Consider the following 22135-nt stretch of genomic DNA (forward strand, 5'->3'; position numbering starts at 1 on the left):
TGAGATGACATTTTGGTTCAGTCCACTGTTGATTCAACTTCAAAATCCATATGGTCATTATTTTATACATGAATAATAGTATGATATCTGGCAAGTGGACTTTTGTAAACAAAAAGATGCATCTTGAAGTTGATGCAAACCTAATTGTTGCATGTCACATAATTAGCATTGTGTGTTTAGATTCCCCACAATGTTGTGCATGGGGAATGCAAGTTACAGACAACTGTTTACATGCAAAACTTCCGTTCTAAATGTTTACATGGATGATATCAGTGTAAAATGTTGACATAAAAGTTTGACCAATGACGATGGAATGTGTATGCATACGCAAGATGTTTAGTAATCTATATAGATGTGTGGTTTCAAAATTATCTTGGCCTTTTACAATGTACACTATGTGCTGCTTTCGTACAATATTTTTCAGTCATAATGTATCTAATTTTTAAAAAAATCCTTATGGTTTAATATTGTAGTTGGAACAATAGTAGATCACCTTTACAGTGTTGCACAGTGCATTAACAGGCATGAATGGTTTAATTTTGAAATCCTTCATTAACAGAGTTTTGAAATGTTCCATTCAGACTTCTGTTTCATATTGTTATTTTAAAAGAAAGATTTGCATTTCTGTAGTGCCTTTCACTACCTCAGGATGTCCTAACACACTTTACAGCCAAAGTACTTTTGAAGTCACCGTTGTAATGTGGGGAATACGGCAGGTAATTTGCGCACAGCAAGTTTCCACAAACAACAGTGTGATAATGACCAAATTATTTGCTTTAGTGATGTTGGTTGGAGGAATAAATATTGGCCAGCATACTAGGTAGGACTCCCCTGCTTTTCTCTGAATCATGCCATGGGATCATTTACATCCACTTGGGCAGATGGGGTCTCGGTTTAATGTCTCATCTGAAAGGCAACTCCTCTGACAATGCAGAACTCCCTCACTGGAGTGTGAGGTTCGATTTATGCTCAAATTTCAGGAGTGGGACTTGAACCCACAACCTTCTGACTCAGAGGTGAGTGTGCTACCAGCTGAGCCACAGCTGACACTATGCTTTAATGTTTTAAAACACTTGCACTTTGTGGGTAGCTCTCGTGTCAGTTGCATTCTTTGGAATTGATTACAGTTTGTTCAGAGTCAGTCACTAAACTTACGGCACAGTGGCGCAGTGGTTAGGGTGGCGCAGTGATTAGCACCGCAGCCTCACAGCTCCAGCGACCCGGGTTCAGTTCTGGGTACTGCCTGTGCAGAGTTTGCAAGTTCTCCCTGTGACCGCGTGGTTTCCACCGGGTGTTCTGGTTTCCTCCCACAGCCAAAGACTTGCAGGTTGTTAGGTAAATTGGCCATTGTAAATTGCCCCGAGTGTAGGTAGGTGGTAGGAGAATGGTGGGGATGTGGTAGGGAATATGGGATTAATGTAGGATTAGTATAAATGGGTGGTTGTTGGTCTGCACAGACTCGGTTGCCAAAGGGCCTGTTTCAGTGCTGTATCTCTAAATAAATAAATAAATAAAAATAAACCTCACAGTATCACGTGTAATTTAAATGTGTGCAGGTCTGGGTGTCTGTTGCTAGAGTAATATGGCAGCTGTGTAAAAGCAAAGTGACTGTTGAAGCTGTTATGTGTTGAGTGTGATCCTGTTTGATGACAGCGATAGAAATTTCCTTAGATTTTCATGCTTCATTCACTTAAATAAGACCAATATTTCTGAAATTTGTAGTCTTGATCTTTTGCCCAGTGTGCACTGTGTGTCTGCATCGGGGAAAGAAAATCCATCAATGGGCTTCGGTGTGACATTCTGTTATGAGAACTTTATGTTAAACTGAAATGATTGTATGAAAGATCCAGACATTTGGTTTTGGCCCTGTCTCTGACTCCTACCATGCGTATTAACATTGGGGAGCTGTACATCATCTAATATGTATGTACCAGCAGAGACCCGCAAAACAGTTGTAGTGAAATCAGTATCTTTATTCCAACAGTACTACTTTAAATCTCCAATCCCATGCCATTCCATGCTTCCTATGCCATCCCATTCCTTCATCCTTCTCGTATCATCCCCATTCCACCCCCCCCCCCCCAATCCTACCTCTTCTTCCTTTACCATCCCATCCCCGTTCCATAGCTCCTATGCAATACTTCCCAGGCCGTTTTTTTTCTCCCCACCCCCATGCCGTGTCCATGTCCTCTACCCACCCACCCCCGTCCTTTATCGCGTGCCCCACATCTGCCAAGCTCTGCCCACCAAATGAACCCACCGACCAATCAGAAAATTGAGAACAGACAAAAACTGGATATTATTATTCTAGATTGATTTTAAACGTGTAACCATATTTAAGGGTTCTGCTTACAGTTCCAATTTGAATGTTATGTTCTGCAGTCCAGAAGGAATTTTCTGTTTTACAAATACTGAAAAAAAAATACTTTTAAGAAATGTGTGAATCGAGTTGCATGTTGCCCAATGAACAGATCCTCTCATCTAAAAACTAGCCAGTGTGCATTTGGTCCTTAAAATAATGCCTGGGATTGATGAGCATGAGCCCTAACTTGCACCAAGTCCCATTCACCTATCACCCCTGTGCTTGCTGACCTACATTGGCTCCTGCTTAAGTAACACCTCAATTTTAAAATTACATCTTTGTTTTCAAGTCTTTGCATGGTCCCTCCCTATCTCTGTAATCGTCAGTTCTGCGACCCTCTGGGATATATGCGCTTCAACAATTCTGGCCTCTTGCACATCCCTGATTTTAATCGCTCCACCATGGGGGCCGTGCCTTCAGCTGCTTGGACCCGAAGCTCTGGGATTCCCTCCCTACACCTGTCTGCCTCTCTACCTTGCTTTCCTCCTTTAAATCAGTCCTGAAAACCTACCTCTGAAAAAGCTTTTGGTCATCTGCCATAATATCTCTTATGGGGGCTAAATGTCAAATTTTGCTTTATAACCTGCCCGGCTTTACTTTCTAATCTCCAATTCTGAACATGGAAGTAACACTCCCATGCTCGGCATTCCCGTGGCCATCCCACATTGAACATGTCTGAAGTAATCCTAGTTGTTTTGCCTTTTGTGTTGGGACCTTGTGAAAATAATCCCATGCTATATACTTCTGTATCTGCTGAGTTGAGTGATGAAGAGATAAGTGTGATTGAAATCAGAGTGTGGTTTTGCTTCCTTGACCTGTGTAAATCCTTTCCTTCTCCTAAAGGTAGTGCACTTGGGTATGAGGGGCTGTCCTCATTCGAAACATTGTAATAGCAGCTCCGCTAGGAAAGATTGGAGGAGTTGAAAGGAGCTTGTTGCTTTAGCTGTGTACCACTGAGCTTAGGGCCCAACCTCTGTCGAGAAGTTTGAGCAATATGTGATGACAGGTGTTACAAGTGAGGCTACATGTGTATAATGGCTAATTTAGACCAGGACAACTCTAACTTGCTCTCTGTTTTACGTCATACGTTGTCATTTTTATATCATACTTTAATTTGATATTCATATTTATGGTTAAATAACAACTTGGTGAAATAACTATCAGATAACACAATATCTTGTAGAGAACCAGCATGGCCATGACGGGCTCAATGGCCTCCTTCTGTGCTGTAACATTCTAAGACTAGACTCCAGAAAAGAGGAGACTGAGGTGTGACCTAATACAGCTCTTTGATTTATGAAGGGGTTTGATAGGGTGGAGGTAGGAAAAATATTTCCACTGGAGGGGGAGTCCAAAACTAGGGTCCATAATTATAAGATGGTCACTAGTAAGTCCAACAGGGTATTCAAAAGAAACTCTTTACCCAGAGAGTGCAATCGTTGAGGTGAACAGCAAAAATCCATTTAAGGGGAAGCCAGATATATGAGGAAGAAAGGGATAAAAGGATATGTTAATAGAGTTAGATGAAGTAAGATGGTAGAAGTAGAGTGGAATGGAGCATTGGAGATCCTCTGCTAAGGAGGTGGAAGACACTAAGCACTCTACAGCGGAAGGGTGTAGTTACAGTGTGGCATGGTCTATTATAAATGGGGGCATTGGAGTTTATAATGGGGAAAAGTTGCCCCAAAACTGACACGAGACAACAGGAAGTACAGTTTTGTAGAGAAGAAATACACGTAGATGTGAGGTTTTTCATATCGGCATATCACATATGATTCAAACTAGCACAGTACACGATGGTATACCCAGCACACGAGAAAGGCAAGGTAGCAATGTGACCAAATCCTAATTCCTGGTTTTAAAATGTATATTAAATTGCTGTTTATTCACTCTCACCAACAGTGAGCATCAGTGGCTGTAATCGTGATCACTCTTGTCCTGACTGCCCTAAAGTATCTTGGAGTAATGGCAGTACAAAACAAACTTCCTGATCTACCCAGGTAACCCAATGAAAAAGATGCAGAACCTGTGACAAGAGTTGCTAATATATTGAAATACTGAGAGACCCTGTGACCTGATCACAGTTCTGCTCCTACTCTGGAGCCTTTTCACATTGCTTACAGACCCCAGTAAGTGTTCCCAGTGATATTACTTTACATAATAGCCCTGCATTTATAAGCTGGGAACTCAATGAGAAATATGTGTGAGATCCAGAGACATGAGTTCAAGTCCCATAACGGCAGCTGGGGAATTTGAATTCAATTAATTAAATAAATCTGGAATAAAAAGCTAGTATCAGCAATGGTGACCACCAAACTACAAGATTGTTGTAAAAAACATCTGGTTCGTTCATGTCTTTTAGGGAAGGAAATCTGCTGTCCTTACCTGGTCTGGCCTATAATTGACTCCAGACCCACAACAATGTGCTTGACTCTTAACTGCCCTCTGAAATGGCCCAGCAAGCCATTCAGTTGTATCATTGGATGGGCAACGTATGCTTCACTTGACAGCAATGCCTACATCCTGTGAATGAATAAAAAGCATAAAAAATTACTTAAATGGAAAAAGAGTAGTGAGCATGGAAAATGAGAGAGATCTGGGGGGTCCTGATTGACAATAAGTTGAAGCTATTGCAGCAATGCTCTGTGGCAAAGATAAAGTAAATAAGATGTTGGGATGTAGTAAAAGGTCAAAATTGGGCCAAAATGTTGAGGTAATCCTGCATCTTTATAAGATACTTGGAATACTGTGTACGGTTCTGGTCCCCACAATGCAAAAAGCATATTGCAGCTATTGGAATGAATCAGAAGAGAGCAACCAGAATGACTGAGGGGGTGAAGAGATTGAATTATGAAGAGTGATTGTGTATATTGGGTATGTTCGCATTGGAAAAGTGAAGGTTGAGGTGATATTGTTGTTTTTATGATTCTAAAGGAACTAGATAATGTAGAATATTACCAGTTATTTCACTTTGCCCAGAACAGTAGAACCAGATGACCCCTGTGCCTGAGTGGGGTGGGGGGTAAATTCAAATTTAATCTGTGGTATTATTGCAGTGAGCAAGTGGTAAATCTATGGAACAGGCTTCCTAGGGAAATGGTGGAAATAGTATTGATTTATTCAAATGCAAATGAGAATTCTTACAAAAACTTGAGCTCATATGCCTGCTGCCTGTATACTAGCTCGCACCAAAGTCCTGTTTGCCCAGCACCCCTCTGCTTGCTTCAGTTCTGGCAAACCCTCTGTGACCTCGGCCTTCCATGTCTTTAACCTTCTCTAGCCCTATAACTCTCTCAGATCTCTGCACTCCTCTAATTCTGATCTCTTGCGCATCCCTGATTTTTATCGCTTCGCCATTGGCAGCGCTGCTTTCAGTTGTCAAGGCTCTAAGCTCTGGAATTCCCTTCCTAAAAATTTCCATCTCTCTACCTGTCCTCCTTTACAACACACCTTAAAATCTGCCTCTTTCACCAAGCTTTTGGTCAGCTGTCCTCATCTTGTGTGGTTCAGTGACATATTTTGTTTGATAACGCTCCTGTGAAGCACCTTGGGACATTTTAGTATGCCCAAGGCGCTGTATAAATCGAAGTTGCTGTTTTCGGGATACAGTAGATGAGTAATTCGAAACACCGTATGGTAAGTTTAGCAGGCTTGGGAGGAACAGGTAACGTTGGCTGTATGGTTCCGGAAGCTTTCCACCCCTGGGATTTTCCTCTCCTCACGTCTGGGTCTGTCACTGACTAATTCACAGAGATTCATTGCTATGATTAGATAACAACTCCCTTATTGTAGCATGTGATGATTGGGATGGTTGAAGCAGAACTAGGTGGACCTTGGCCTATTTTCATCTCATGGTCCCTTTGTTTCTGTATGTGTGCACGTCAAGGTTGTATTTTAAAATATTGGGCACTTTGCACTCCAGTGATATTCAATTTAACTTTCAAAGATTCCTGTGATTGAGAATAGTTTTTGCCTGTTGACTTTATTCTAGTTCAGAATCTCTTTCTGTGATAGTTTGGTAAGGAAGGAGAAGGCTTAGAAAAGCACTTGGTAATGCTGCATTAATCTGATCCAGAGTGGGGAAAGCAATACGAACAAAGCTTAGATTTGGTTTTCAATCAGCACTTCCATGCCACTATCCTCCCAAAAATAATGTTCTTCTTTGTCTTTTTATTATCTTTGTGGTAGTCCCTGGTCTGATTACCAGTGTCAGATCCTGCAACAGTCATCCTACGATGGATAACAGGATGAGAAGTGGCCGCTCCAAGTCCAGCGTGTCTCTGAAGAAAGAGGTGACTATCATAATGCCTACTTAACAGTTATAATGTGAACAAAAGAGTTGTTTATTTTAGGACTAGCTTTAACTTCCAAGAGTTTCTATAATGTACTGTGCTGCTAACTAGTGATGGGATGTATGGATCGTTTAAGACGTTGACCGCATTTTGTTTTGTCACATTTGTTTATTGGAAAACTTAAACCCCTACATACAGTGGTGCAATGCAAGATCAAACAGTAACCAGGCATGAGATGAAATGATTTGATTCATTCTTCAAATCCCTGAATGCAGAAAGAAAAACCTTTGAATGAAGATGTTGGAAGCAAATGAATATTGACTGATTAGTTATTAATTGGTGACAAAAATTAGTGTAAACATTGTGTCCTTCAAAGTGCCCTAGATAACCTCACATTGCCTGTTGGGAGAATTATAAGATATTTTGCTATGGTGTTACCAGTATGACTCTTTCTGCCTGCTCTGTATAGACATTTCCTGAGGGTATGTGTTATTTTCTTTGTTGTTGCAGTGGAAATCTTATCTGCTATTAGTTAAATGTCAAACGCTCACATGTGATTTATAGTGACAAAGTAATCTTCATTTTCAGTAAGCTGTACCTTTTTTTTTCTCTCTGATCAAATATTTTACGTTCTATTTTATTAGGCCTTTGCTGATTCACATATTAGCATCTTACCCAAGGGCTTGTTCAGTGGGTGCATTGAAGGTGTTATTGACATGGTGTCTCTGCCATTTTGCCAACTTTGGCCCATTCCTGTCATAGTTCAACCACTTGAAAATGAAATTATTGTAAAGTTTGCTGTAATCATAGGAGTCGTTGGTCAGTAGTCATCAACCTCGGCTTGGTGGTAGCACTTTCGCTTTTGAGTCAGGAGGTCATGGGTTGAAGCCCCACTGCTGACCTTTTAGTGTAGTACTGAGGAAGTGCTGCACGATTGGAGGTGCTGTCTTTCAGATGAGGCGTTACATCAAGACCCCATCTGCCACCTCAGGTAAGAGGCCCCATGGCACAATTCAGATGCCAACACCATTAAAGAGATTAACTGTGATGTATTTCTGTTTGTGGAACCTTGTTTTACATAAATTGCCTGCTGCATTTCCCTACATTACAATAGTTTTTACACTTAAAAGGTAATTCATTGGCTGTGAAGCACATCGCAGCGTTCTGAGGATGTGAAAGGGGATGTATGGTCATGTCGCAGAAATCTATGGATGCTTCAGCATTGATACTGAATCTTCTAATTATGTTAGAAATGATCTCTGCCCTTCGTCAGTGATATAAAATGTGCAACTACAGGGCTCTTGTGTAACCAAATGGATCCCAGTGGGGTAGGCTTTTGTCAGCTGCAGGGTTTGGAGGTTTTATTCTTCACCTTCTCTGAGGTCCTTGCATTTTTTTTCTCCCATTTCCCCAAAAGAATTTTTTTAGCCACTAATCCAGTGGAAGTGGGAAGTAGATTACCATGTGATCACTGTCGGGTCCTCTGCAGACTATCATGACTCCGGAATCTTCCAGTATGGACACAGCTGCTGAAACATTGAAATAACTTCTGGTGCTTTTCAAACTCTTCTTTCCACTATCCATGAAAGAAAGAAAGACTTGCATTTACATAGCACCTTTCACAACCTCAGGATGTGTTTTAGAGCCAATAAAGTACTTTTGAAGTGTAGTCATCTGTTGTGATGTAGGAAAAGCAGCATCCAATTTGCACACAGCAAGCCCCTACAAACAACAATGTGATAATGACCAGATAATCTGTTTTAGTGTTTGAGGGATAAATATTTATTAGGTCACTGGGGACAGCTTACTTGCTTTGTGAAATAGTGCCATGGGATATTTTATATCCACCTGTGAGGACAATGAGCAGATTTCCTATACAAGTGAAATTTCAATGACATTCATTATTTCTACCATTTTCAGAGTTGTGTCTACATCTGGAACCTGAGCCCCTTTGTCCTGAACTCATTTTGGTGATCAATACATTGAGATGTGCATTGACTGCACTTTGCAGATGGCTAGGTGCCTGGACGTTCAGGGAGGAGAAACCTATACCCGGGGTGGACATTCTGTGATTGATACCCTTGTCCAGTCATATTTGTGAGTTGTATCAAATAAGATGTTGCTCACTTAAGATTTCTACAAGAAGCACCAGCAGATGAACAGAAATAGGATTGAATGCTGGCCATAAGCATTATAGCTTTTCAGTATCATATAACTGACTATTACTGTGAAATTGGGTTCTGAATGGAAGAAAACACCCTCTTATTTATTCATGTTTCCAACTTGCTGATCATCTACACCTCATTCTGGAGCTTGTCCATTGATTGAAACTATTGCCATTTACTTAACCGTTTATAATTATTTAATATCTTAAATGCTACATTACTGATACAGCCACTGGAGAATGTCTGTGCTGTTGTATATAAGGAGCTGCAAAAGCAGTCAGATGGCCTAAACTCAGGGGAACTTGGCACTGCCTAATTCCTCTCCACTCTTAGATTTTGTGAACTCCAGGGGTTTTGCAGTACCTCATTTAGCATAAAAATAGGATAGTTCTCAAATGACACCCAGAAGCTTCTTCCACAATAGTCTAAATTGAAGCTTGCTGGGGATGTTCCTATCTCCTTGTTCTAGTCTGTACTGCATTGCATTCCTCCAAAATGGAATGGAAATTTCACTGAAATCGGTGAGAATTTTGCTGTATAAATAGGATGAAGTCCAGTCTCAAATGCATGTTTTCCATGAGGCATATACTTTATCTCGGATAATATAGGTTTCCCTACTTCTCTCCCATTCCTTCTGTTTTGACTGTCCCCACTTACTTCCTAACATGAGCAGGTCCTGAGTTACATTCTTAAATCTGGTTTGGGGTCTGATTGCGGTATTGTTGAAAGCAGTGTAGAAGCACTTATGGCTGCATTCAGTGACACCACTGTTCCAGAGATGATTAGATAATTCCCCTGACAGTCATGCATGGAGACCATGCTGCTGTAAATGATTGGGATTGATTTTACGCCCATTATTTATATTATTTACCTATCCTCCATACACTAGAGAAATAATCCTGCTTTTCTCGGGAGAAGTTGCTGTAGTTTCGGTCATGATATCTGTTTGTGGTAGTTCATAGAGACTCTTTAAATAGATTCTTTGGGCTGAATTTTTTGGCACTGCTCATGATCCTGCCATCGGGACCAGAAGCAGAAGGCGCTACTGTTTGGGCAGGAGACAGGCTGGGAAGTGGCTGGTCAATGAACTGCTGGCAGGGGGAGGAGGTGTCCAGTAGCAGCATGAGGTCATGCCTCTGGGAGTGCTGGTGCCATCTTTAAAGGGCTGCCAGCACATTTGAATAGATCCAGCAGCAAAAGACGATTGAGAGAAGGAACAAAAAAAAATGGCAGAAGCAAGAACTCAGGCAGCCCTACGGTTTAGCGAGAGAGGGGAGAGAGAGAGGGGTGTTACGAAAGTGTTTCCATTATTTTTAGTATTTTTATTTTTTGAGGACTTGTGTTAAACCTGAAAAGATTCCATGGATTTTTTTTTTACCAAGTTCGCCGACAGGATTTGAAATTGCTTTGAAAGCCACCTGTGCTGGAGGCCACCTGTGATTTGGGCTCAGAAAACAGCAGAACCCTTGGTGACCTGGAAAAAAACTGGTTACAGAGAAGCCACATGTCAAGGTTTATGGAGGTCAAGAGGTTGACTCACTGTTTGGGGTTTGAACATTGTTTTCAGTTTTAGTTGTGGTGTGACCTTTTTGAAGACAGTTGATGTTTTCTTGCCACGGAGAAAAGAAATCACCTGGCTCACGACCTCCTCTACTTTTCTGAAGAAATCCTGCCAGGATCCAGTGTGGAAAAAATTCCCTGGTGCCGTATAGCTCCTGAGGAGCTGGAAAAAATCCTGCGATTCAAGTGTGTGCTGGTGACAAAAGGCTTGATGTCACATTTCTCCAAGAAAGCCTACTAGAATAATTATCAATATCCCCAGAACAGACTGCTTCTGAACAAACCCAGTGATCCATCTCTCTATACCTGGATGCCAGACCAAAAAAGAGACAACTGACATCTTTCCATATCCTCTTTTTTTCATCAAGAATTAGCAAATATATGTCCAGAGCTTTTTTGTCTTTTTTTTTTGTAGCAGCCTTCTGCAGAGTGAATTTCTGTATTTTTCCCAGTGTGTGTGTGAGTGTAGTTGGGGAATTTTTAAAAAGGGAACTTTTATATTTTTATCGGTGTGTTAATGCTTTGCTTCATTACTGGTGAAGTCTTCTTTGATGATAAACTAATAATTTTGTTGTTTATTAAGGAAGCCTGGTTGGTGTATTTTATTCTGGGATTAAAAAATAGAGTATATGATTGGCTGTATTGGTAACTGGGTAAACATTTAAATAGATGTTGTGACCTATGGAGAAGTGGAATTAGAAAAGGCAGTGTACTCCTCCCTCCTTGGTTGTAATAGGGGAGAGGCAGAGGGGGGTCAAGGGGGGAGTGAGACGGAGGGTTGAGGGGGGCGAGCGAGACGGCGGGGGGGGGCGGGGCAGGTGAGGGGATGGGAGCGCGAGGGTGGGACAGAGGGCGAGGGGAGGGGTGGACGAGGCAGCGCGAGGGGCAAGCCAGACACAGCGAGGGGCGAGGAGAGTTGGTGGGGGGGAGGGGGTGGGTGGCGAGACAATGTGAGGGGCGAACGAGACAGAGATGGAGAGACACACAGGGAAGAGATAGAGTGGGGGGAATAAGGGGCAAATGAGAGAAAGGGGAGTGGGAGTGAGAGACGGGGGGTGGCGAGTGAGAGGGACGGAGAAGGAGGAGGGGACACACACGTGGAGGAGAGACACAGAGGGGGGGTAAGAAAGTCACACGGGGAGAGTCAGCGAGAGGAAGTGAGGGAGAATCTCACACAGATAGTGGGGAGAGAGACAGATGCAGAGAGTGAAGGGAAAGAGATCAACGTCACTCCTGACAGATGAACATGTATTCGGCATCCTCCGTATCGCTGAATAAAGTGTGCAGGCAGTGATTGAGTACTTATGCAAGCAAAAACAATGTGAGGTGTGTCACTAAATCAAACTAAGTCAGTAAATTTATCTACTCACGTAAAGCTTCTTCAAAAAATTGCACATTTATTGTTTTGATTAATAATAGGAAATTTTTAATGCCTTTACCTTTCCAAAATTTTCTCTGTAGGATAAAAATTGTAATATGGCTCCTATGTGAAAAGGTTGGACAACACTGTGGTGCCATGTACAGCCAAGAACCACCCCATCTGTACACCGACTGTATCGTGCTCCTCGACTGCAATGCTCCCCTCCTCTTGCTGGACTACACCCCTCATCCATAATTCCAGACCCCAGGGCTATCCTCCCAATGTTTTAAATCACATGGGCCCTCCAGTTCCGATGTATCTCCTCCCCCAGCCCTGCTGAAGCTGCTTCAGATCCTTGAACCCTTCTCATTGCAGTCACACACTAGGATTTTCGTTCTCCTCCCTCCCCAGTGTACTGTCTCACCCCTACCCCCTAATATTGCTAGACTGCAGAATAACCCAGTGAATCAACCCCCATTGTGGCCTCCATTGCGATCAAATCCTAAGTTCCCCCTCCACACCGCTACAGTTTCACCAGAGCCACCTGAAGCCCAGCATCGTCCCCAACTACTGCTAAACGCCACCTCCCTGTCCACTGTAGCAGCAGAATAATGCATTAGTCGGGGAAGGCCCTGGATGTAGTCTTTTGTCTTAAAATTACTTACTGTGAGCAACGCCATAGGAAGAAACCTTCACTTGGGGTTCACTTTTTTGGTAAGTTACGTGCAGCCATTTTCTTTGTAGTTCCTGGGAGAAGGACTGACTGTTCCTTGGGATGCACTTTCTGTGTACTTTAGACAAAGGAGGGTCATGTCAGTTGACATATTGTCAGTCAGACTTCTTAAATGGTTTCTGGATGTGAGCGTGAGGTGTGAGATATAGCTTTGTACAGTCATTTCTCACTTTAGTAAAGGATGTTGCTCTTCCTAGCTTGGAGGTGGTAAGCGATCCAAGTGGCATGTAAACTGGCTTTCTAGCTGTTCTGCAGTTCCTGGACCCAGTCTGCCATTTCTGTGTTGTGTTGAATTATTTCTTTGCTTCTAATAAGAAATAAAGGCACAAGGGGAGCTCTTCATATATACTGTACTAAAGGAGGGTCACGTGGGTTATGTCAGGAGTCTTGATGGCAACTTTTTAAAGGCACGTCATTCATACACCTTAGTGTCCTGGCCTCGTTACTGGTATGATGTGGAGGCTGCTTCTATTCAAGTTGATGGTCAAAAGGCAGGAACCAAAGTTTGTTTGATAATTCAGCTTTATTTAATTCTTCTGAATATTTTTATTTTCCATCTATAGTTAGGTTGTTGTCTGAAATGTGTGAAGCAGACTATCTTGGGACCCATAAATAGAATTGGTACTTCCCTTTAAATTTAAGAAGTCCTTTCCCAGGTGTACTGTTGAAAATAGAGACATGTTGTTGAAGCTTTTCACCTTGCACTCATCAGGACAATCTGCAAGAATACCAATGTAAGAGAAAACAACAACTTTATACTGTATGAGAAGAGAGTGCTGATTGGTTGGCAAGTGAACTCTGGTAGAGGCGTTGCCGTGGAGAATGCACCAGTTTGCAGTGACTGACAGTTAACTGCCAAGCTTTGTTTGTAATTAAACCAGGCAGTTTGACTCTGGTCAAGGCATTGCCCTAAGGAATGAACCAGCGAATGGCTGTCACTTTATTTTGTTTGGCTGAAACAGGCGCAATGTTTGTCCATATTCTTTCTGTCTGCAATACAGTATAAAGTTGTTGTTTTCCCTGACATTGATATTCTTGCGGATTGTCCTGATGAGTGCAAAACGAAAAGCTTCGGCAACATATCTCTATTTTCAACAGTACTCATGGTCTGTACTCCCAGGTGTGTTTTTCTTCCCTTGCCTCCACATGTGTCTGAACTGGTAATCTCACTGAACCATTCGTTCAAGTGCCCTTTCCTCTTTAATGTTTTCTAGAGAAACTGAGTATTGTTACTTTGCTGTTGTTTAGATGCTGAGCTGCCAACAGCAACTTTCAATGAAGACCTTATTGGAGAGTGCAAGACAACTGTGTAACGTGACACTTGGCCAGCATTGGAAGGGAGAAGACAATTTAACTGAGGTGTGTATGTAGTTCTTCCCTTGTAACTATGTTGAACTTTTTATAGTTGAATATTCTTCTCAAAATAATGACAGAGGAAGAGTTCAGGATTGCATATATGTAGGTTATACCCACAGGCATGTTACTTACTGCACAGTGTGCGCTTTGCAAATGGAGGAAATAATGCACTCTTAATGTGTAACCCACCTTTTGTGACTGTGCTGTACTAAATCAGAATTGTTTATTCTTGGGTACTTTATGCAACATCAGGGCTATTAAATCCACAACAATGGCATGAATTGACAATATCATGTGGAGGTGCATTGACTGAGAAGGTTTAAGGAAAGGAAAAATATCCAAAATCTGATAAATAGCACAGGTCGAAGGAAGCATATTCAGCAACATCGTGAGAGTGGCTAGGCAGAAAGTTGAATCAAAATTCTCCAAAGGTTCATGAAAACCAAAGAGTTTGGAAATTGCATAGAACTATGTAGAAATTGCAACGCAAAGACAGACCATTTAGCCGAAACAGGCTATGTTAGAGTTCATTCTCTGCACAAGTAGTATTCTGCTCGCATGTACTCGCCTGTTCCCTTATCCCTTTCTTCCACTTAGCTGGAACCATCTATCTAACCTATTCTTAAATGTTGACCTGTTTTCTGCTTCAATCACTAACTCAGGTCGTGTGTTCTACAGCCTTGCAACCCTCTATGTAGAAAGGTTACTTCTGCTTTCTACATCTTAAAGTTAATCTTTGTTCTATACCCCTCAACCACTGGAAATAGCCTGTTTCTATCTATCCCCTCTCCTCCTTTCAAGATTTTAGACACTTTCAAATCAACTCATAATCCCTTTTATAATAAAACAGGCATTCAGCCCATTGTGTCTGTGCCAGTTCTTTACTGGAGCAATCCAGAACTAATCACATTGCTCCATGCTCTTCCCATAGCTGTGTATCTTCCTCCACTTGGTTTTCCCTTCACTGCTTCCCATGGGAAAGCCTTGCATGCTCCTAAAACTCTCTGCGTCAACACATTTCTTGTAGTTCCTCTCTGCATTCGCTTAATGATTTTAAATTGATGACCCCTCAATACTTGCTTCCCAACCAAAGGAAATGTTTTCTGATTGCAGCTCTTCCTAATTTTAAGAACTAATAATTGTTATCCTTCCCTTCCCTGCTCTGATGAAAATAGTCCCAATATTTCCAGTGTGAAGAGCACAAGCAAAAATCTAAAGCACCTAGCATCTAATAGCTTTATTACATCCTGATGTTGTAAATCACATTCTTTTAAATTAGGTGAATAAAGTACTCTGACAATTTACAGCACTGAGGAACTAATCATTAGCCACCTTAGGGTTTCTACTTTGGCACAGTCATCACTAAAAGGAGGGAGTGCTGCATTTTTTAGGTGCTATCCTTTGGGTGAGATATTGTGTCTCCTATGAACTAGCACGTGAAATGGCCGTTTGTGTCACGTGTAGCATAGCGTGTTACCAGCCTCACAGTTGCTTGTTAATTGTTGTATATCATATTGGAGATCACATGAGACACTCATCATGGTCTTCTGTCTACTCTGGTAGATTATCACATTGTCAGCCCCTTACATTCAGGATAAAGCTAATACAGTACACAGAAGCAAGGAACTAGTAGTATTATAAAAGCAAAATACTGTGGATGCTGGAAATCTGAAATAAAAACAAGAAATGCTGGAACCACTCAGCAGGTCTGGCAGCATCTGTGAAAAGAGAAGCAGAGTTAACGTTTTGGGTCAGTGACCCTTCTTCGGAACTGACAAATATTAGAAAAGTCACAGGTTATAAGCAAGTGAGGTGGGGGTGGGGCAAGAGATAACAAAGGAGAAGGTGTAGATTGGACTAGGCCACATAGCTGACCAAAAGGTCACGGAGCAAAGGCAAACAATATGTTAATGGTGTGTTGAAAAACAAAGCATTAGTACAGATTAGGTGTTAATACACTGAATATTGAACAGCAGCAAGTGCAAACCTGAAAAAAAATAGTGGGTAAGCAAACTGAACAAACTAAGATGAAATGAAATAAATGCAAAAAAAGATTGTAAAAAATGTAAAAAAGAATGTAAAAACAAGGACGAAAAAATAATGAAAAATGAAAGTAAAATGGGGGGCTGTCATGCTCTGAAATTATTGAACTCAATGTTCAGTCCGGCAGGCTGTAGTGTGCCTAATCGGTAGATGAGGTGCTGTTCCTCGAGCTTGCGTTGATGTTCGCTGGAACATTGCAGCAATCCCAGGACAGAGATGTGAGCATGAGAGCAGGGGGGAGTGTTGAAATGGCAAGCAACTGGAAACTCAGGGTCCTGCTTGCGGACTGAGCGGAGATGTTCCGCAAAGCGTAGTAGTATTATGTTTGACTTGGATACTTCCTTAAAATCAAGAAGAGTGAAAGCATCTTGCATTTCTTTTAACTGTCTCCCTGATGGATGTTGTTTTGTTGGCCTCACTTGAAACCTTTGTTAGCCCCCTTTGTGTGGTTGGGCCAGCGTGAAGAATGGAATTGGGAACCACTTTGCTCAGTTCTGGATCTATCACTATTCTGATTTGAAACAGGTTCATTTAATAATCAGATTCTTCTCAATAGGCAGGTAATGGAAATATTCATCATTTCAAACACCCACGTTGGTGGAGGATGCAAATGGTTTCCTGGCCAAGTGATGGCTTCTTCGCTTTTGATATCTAACTCTTAGAGTGTTATTGATCATGAATTCTGTTGACTTCCCCGAGTCTGATTGGTATGGTTTGGAATTTATAAATACTGTCTGTCACCCTTCAGAAGACCAATAATTTGATTAGCTTGTAGCACCAAGTTTCTGCATCCTAGCTAACTTACAGATAAAAGAACGACTTTAATAGTGAAAGATTTTTAATTCAATATTTCTCAAACACATTTACCCTGCATATAGCTGTGATCGTACAAATACTCATAGTCACAGTCCTAGCTGTAGTATGGTGAGCATATTTGTACATAGTACTGTAGTTTGAGTGAAGTTGCTCATTCTTCTGGTGTTGGTGGTAGAATGAGTTATTTATGGACGATACTGTTAGAACTTACGATGTTGAGTCTGTCAGAGATATTGGGCAGACCGTTGCACTTTCTGCTCTCATATATACCAAAAAAAGATTTCTACTATATAGGTTTCTACTGTGTACCTCTAAGGTTATGCAGTTAATTGGCCCCCACTCAACATTATTAAATGTCAGTGTCAGCTCGGATAAAAAATTGGCTTAAGGACAGAAAACAGCGAGTCGTGCTAAATGATTGTTTTTCTGATTGGAGGATGGTAGACAGTGCTGTTCCCCAAGGATCAGTGCTAGGCCCACTGCTTTTTTTTGATGTACATAAATGACTTGGATATTGGAATACAGGGTAAAATTTCAAAATTTGTCAATACCAAACTTGGAGGTGTGGCAAACCGTGAGGATAATGCAAATCAACTACAACAGGACATAAATAGGCTAGCAGAATGTGCAGACAAGTGGCCGATGAAATTTAATACAGAGAATTATGAGGTGACGCATTTTGGTTAGAGGGTTTGGGAATATTGCAGGGTACATATGAACATACGAATTTGGAGCAGAAGTAGGCCATTCGGCCACTTGAGCCTGCTCTGCCATTCAATAAAATCATGTCTGATCTGTTTGTGTCTCGAATTCCACACGCCTATCTACCCCGATAACGCTTGATTCCCTTGCCTAACAAGAATCTATCTACCTCCACCTTAGAAATATTCAATGACCCCGCCTCCACCACCTTCTGAGGCAGTGTGTTTCAAAGTCGCACAGCCCTCTGAGAGAAAAAATTTCTCCTCACCTTTGCCGTAAAAGGGCGACCCCTAATTTTAAAACAATGCCTCCTCGTTCTGGACTCACCCACAAGAGGAAACATCCACTCCATATCCGCCTTGTCAAGACTGTTTAGGATCTTATAACAAGTGGAATTGAAGCCCTGGATCAGCCATGATCGTATTGAATGGCGGAGCAGGCTCAATGGGCGGTTTAGTCTACTTCTAGTTCATGTGTTCTTATACGTGACATTCAGGAAGGACAGGAAGCTAGGAAAAGTGGAGGTGGGACTCTGTTAATTAATGATGCTCTTTGCACAATAGAGAGGGATGACCTAAGTTCAGGAAACCAGGATGTACAAGCGGTTTGGTAGAGATGAGAAACGATAAAGGCAAGAAGTCACTTGTGGAAGTGGTGTATAGGCCCCCTAACAGTAACCACACGGTATGACAGAGTATAAAGGAAGAAATAATGGAAGCTTGTCAGAAAGGTATGGTGACAATCTTGGGGGATTTTAATCTACACATAGATTAGAAAAATTAGAAGGGCAAAAGGTAGTCTGTATGAGGAGTTCATAGAATATTTTCGGGATAGTTTCTTTGAACAGCACGTTCTGAAGCCAACCAGAGAGAGGCTATACTAGATCTGGTATTGTGCTGCGAGATAGGATTAATTAATGACCTCATAATGAAGGCGCCCCTAGGTAGCAGCGATCATAATATGATTGAATTTTGCATGCAGTTTGAGGGAGAGAAGAGTGGTTCTGAGACCCGTATTTTAAACCTAAATAAGGGCAATTATGACGGCATGAAAACAGAGCTAGCTAAAGTGAACTGTCAAATTATGTTAGGGGATAGGTCAATCGAGATGCAGTGGCAGGCATTTAAGGTGATAGTTCAGAATACACAGAATAGATACATTCCAACGAGAAAGAAAAATTCCAAGGGGAGGACCCACCATCCGTCGTTAACTATAAAAGTTAAAGATAGTATCAAACATAAAGAAAAAAGCATATAATGGCGCAAAGATGGAACATAGGGACATAGGAGTAGGCCTTTTAGCCCATTGAGCCTACTCCACCATTCAATACGATCATGGCTGATCATCCACTTCACTGTCTTTTTCCCATATCCCTTTATGTCATTGGTATTTAGAAATCTGTCAAGCTCTGCTTTAAACATAATGACTGAGCTTCCATAGGGGAGAATTCCAAAGATTCACAACCCTCTGAGTAAAGAAATTTCTCCTCATCTCTGTCCTAAGTGGCTTTCCCCTTATTTTGAAATAGTGTTCGCTCATTCTTGACTCCCCATCCATGGGAAACATCTTAGCTGCATCTGCCCTGTCTGTCACTTTAAGTATTTAGTAGGTTTCAATGAGATCACCTCTCATTCTTTGAAACTCTAGAGAATACTGGCCCAGTTTCCCCAATCTCTCTTCATAGGGCAGTCCCACCATCCCAGGAACAAGTCTGGTGAACTTTCATTGCACTCCCTCTATGGCAATAATATCCTTCCTAAGGTAAGGGGACCAAAACTGCGCACACTGCTCCAGGTGCAGTCTAACCAAAATTCTATACAATTGAAGCAAGACTTTGCTACTGCTGCACTCAAATCCTCTTGCAATAAAGGCTAACATACAATTAGCCTTCCTAATTGCTTGTTGCACTTGCATGTTAGCTTTCAGTGACTTATTGACAAAGACACCCAGATCTTTTTGTAATTTACACTTTCTAATCTCTTGCCATTTAAGAAATACTCTGCACATCTATTCCTTCTACCAAAGTGGATAACCTTGCATTATTCCATCTGTCATGTTCTTGCCCACTCACTAAGTCACAGAATCATTAGAGTGCAGAAGGAGGCCATTCGGCCTGTCATGCAGACCCCCCCTTGCCGGCCAAGCATGAGGCATATTAATTTTGTCATATGAACATTGAGTTTAAACTGTTGATGGAGCGAGGAAATGACTTGTTGAACAGATCAGCTATGGCTGGAAAAAACATTTGCATACTAGCAGACAGTGCTCGGAGAGACAAAGGGGCTATTCCCTGTTCCATTTTAACCCACAATGGACTTTGAGCAGCAGGTATTGTGTGTAAGAAGAGACATCCCAGGGCCGGTTAAGACAGGAGAATCCACAAACAGACATGGTGAGACCAGCCAATCACATGACTAACCTGCTTGGCAACCTGGGTTTTTCTGAATTGTACAAAGAGTTTGCATTGAAAAAGACTGTTCGCTCCTGGAGTGAGAAGACCTGTCCTGTCTACTCCTATCTCTTTCTCACAAGCCTCTGGACCCACTGAGGACACATGAACTTTGAGAGAAAAGTCTTCTACATTGAACAAGGTTTAAGCAGGATACTGGGCCTCAACGAAAAGTAAGACCTACCTACAGCCAAGGACTTTACAGCGAGCTCGAAGAAAAGTAACCAAAACCATCTTCAGATATTGCCTCAAACGTTTCCACTTTATTTCTTCTGCTCTTTTCTGTCTCTACCTGCATGTGTGTATCGCGTATGCATGCTAGCGTGGGCACATCACATATCCGTAGGTGTTGGCTGAATTAGAGTTTAAGTTTAATAAAGTTCAACTTTTTTTCTTTAAACCTAAGAAAACCTGTCTGGCTCGTTTCTTTGTCTTATAATTGGAAAGCGGTGAACAAGGATTCACCAAGGATGAGCTAAAAAATGGTGTGTTTAAAATTAAACCCTGCTATGGTAAGACCAGGTGAAGGCTGAGAGGGAAACCTTGACCCCTTTCTCATTCGGTTGTAACAGGCCCATCGTGTCCACACTGGATCTCCGAAAGAGTGATTCCCTCAGTTCCATTCCCCTGTCTTCTCCCCATAACCTTGCACATTCTTCCTTTTCATATAACTGTCTAATTCCCTTTTGAATGCTTCAATTGAACCTGCTTCCACCACGTTCTCAGGCGGCGCATTCCAGACCTTAACCACTCGCTGCGTGAAAAAGTTTTTCCTCATGTCACTTTTGCTTCTCATCAAATACTTTAAATCTGTGCCCTCTCGTTCTCAATCGTTTCACAAGTAGGAACAGTTTCTCTCTGTCTACTCTGTCCATACCCCTCATGATTTTGAATACCTCTATCAAATCACCTCTCAGTCTTCTCTTCAAGAAAAACAGTCCTAACTTCTCCAATCTATCTTCATAACTGGAATTGCTCATCCCTGGAACCGTTCTCGTGAATTTTTTCTGTACTCTCTGCAATGCCCTCATGTCTTTCCTAAACTGCGGCACCCAGAACTGGACACACTACTCCAGCTGACGGCGAGCTAGTGTCTTATACAAGTTCAACATAACTTTCTTGCTCTTATACTCTATGCCCCTATTCGTAAAGCCCAGGATACTGAATGCTTTGTTGACCGCTCTCTCAAACTGTCCTGCCACGTTCAATGATTTATGCACATATACACCGAGGTCCCTCTGCTCCTGCACCCCGTTTAGAATTGTACCCTTTATTCTATATTGTCTCTCCATGTTCTTCCTACCAAAATGAATCACTTCACATTTCTCTGCATTGAACTTCATCTACCACCTGTCTACCCATTCCACCAACTTGTCTATGTCCTTTTGAAGTTCTACATAATCCTCCTCACAGTTCGCAATGCTTCAAAGTTTTGTATCGTGCAAACTTTGAAATTATGCCCTTTGAAAGTCTGTCCAAATCCCCTTGAAGCCACTTTGCATCTTCCTCACAACACACATTCCCACCTAGTTTTGTGTCATCCACAAACTTGGAAATATTACATTTGGTCCCCACATCCAAATCATTGCTATATATTGTGAACAGCTGGGGCCTAAGCACTGATCCCAGCGATACCCCACTAGTTCCACCTGCCAACGCGCGAATGACCCATTTATTCCTACTTTCTGCCTGTTAACCATTCCGTAATCCATGCCAGTATATTACCTCCTATCCCATGTGCTTTAATTTTGCTAACTCACCTCCTCATAATCATAGAGTCATAGAATTATGCAGCACAGAAACAGTCCCTTCGGCCCATCATGTCCATACCGGCCATCAAGCACCTATCTGTTCTAATCCCATTTTCCAGCACTTGGCCCGTAGCCTTGTATGCTATGGTGTTTCAGGTGCTCATCCAATTACTACTTAAATGTTGTGAGGGTTCCTGCCTCTACTACCCCTTCAGGCAGTGTGTTCCAGATTCCAACCACCCTCTGGGTGAAAAAAGTTTTCCTCAAATCCCCACTAAACATCCTGCCCCTTACATTAAATCTATGCCCCCTGGTTATTTGCCCCTCCACTAAGGGAAAAATGTTTCTTCCTATCTACCCTATCTATGTCCCTCATAATTTTGTATACCTCAAAATTTTGTATACCTCAATCAGGTCCCCTCTCAGCCTCCTCTGCTCTAAGGAAAACAACCCCAGCCTATCCAGTCTCTCTTCATAGCTGAAATGCTCCAGCCCAGGCAACATCCTGGTGAATCTCCTCTGCACCCTCTCCAGTGCAATCACATC

The 22135-nt window shown here is 41.9% G+C and overlaps 1 protein-coding gene across 18 annotated transcripts in view; it reads left to right on the forward strand.

Moving 5' to 3' along the window:
• akap11 (A kinase (PRKA) anchor protein 11) overlaps nucleotides 1-22135 on the forward strand; it is a 124102-nt gene that overhangs the window by 18905 nt on the left and 83062 nt on the right. For 11 of the 18 annotated variants that reach the window (XM_068040267.1, XM_068040263.1, XM_068040266.1 and 8 more), the window contains 2 exons: nucleotides 6551-6654; nucleotides 13721-13831. In XM_068040267.1, the coding sequence (XP_067896368.1) occupies nucleotides 6598-6654; nucleotides 13721-13831 (168 nt within the window). In that variant the 5' untranslated portion in view covers nucleotides 6551-6597. Of the gene's footprint in view, nucleotides 1-4264; nucleotides 4363-4421; nucleotides 4492-6550; nucleotides 6655-8594; nucleotides 8752-13720; nucleotides 13832-22135 lie in introns of those variants that run through there. The other 7 variants (XM_068040250.1, XM_068040248.1, XM_068040252.1 and 4 more) reach the window with 3 other exon arrangements.

The sequence above is a fragment of the Heterodontus francisci genome, chromosome 10, assembly GCF_036365525.1.
Source record: "Heterodontus francisci isolate sHetFra1 chromosome 10, sHetFra1.hap1, whole genome shotgun sequence".
In the NCBI taxonomy this organism is placed as follows: Eukaryota; Metazoa; Chordata; class Chondrichthyes; order Heterodontiformes; family Heterodontidae; genus Heterodontus; species Heterodontus francisci.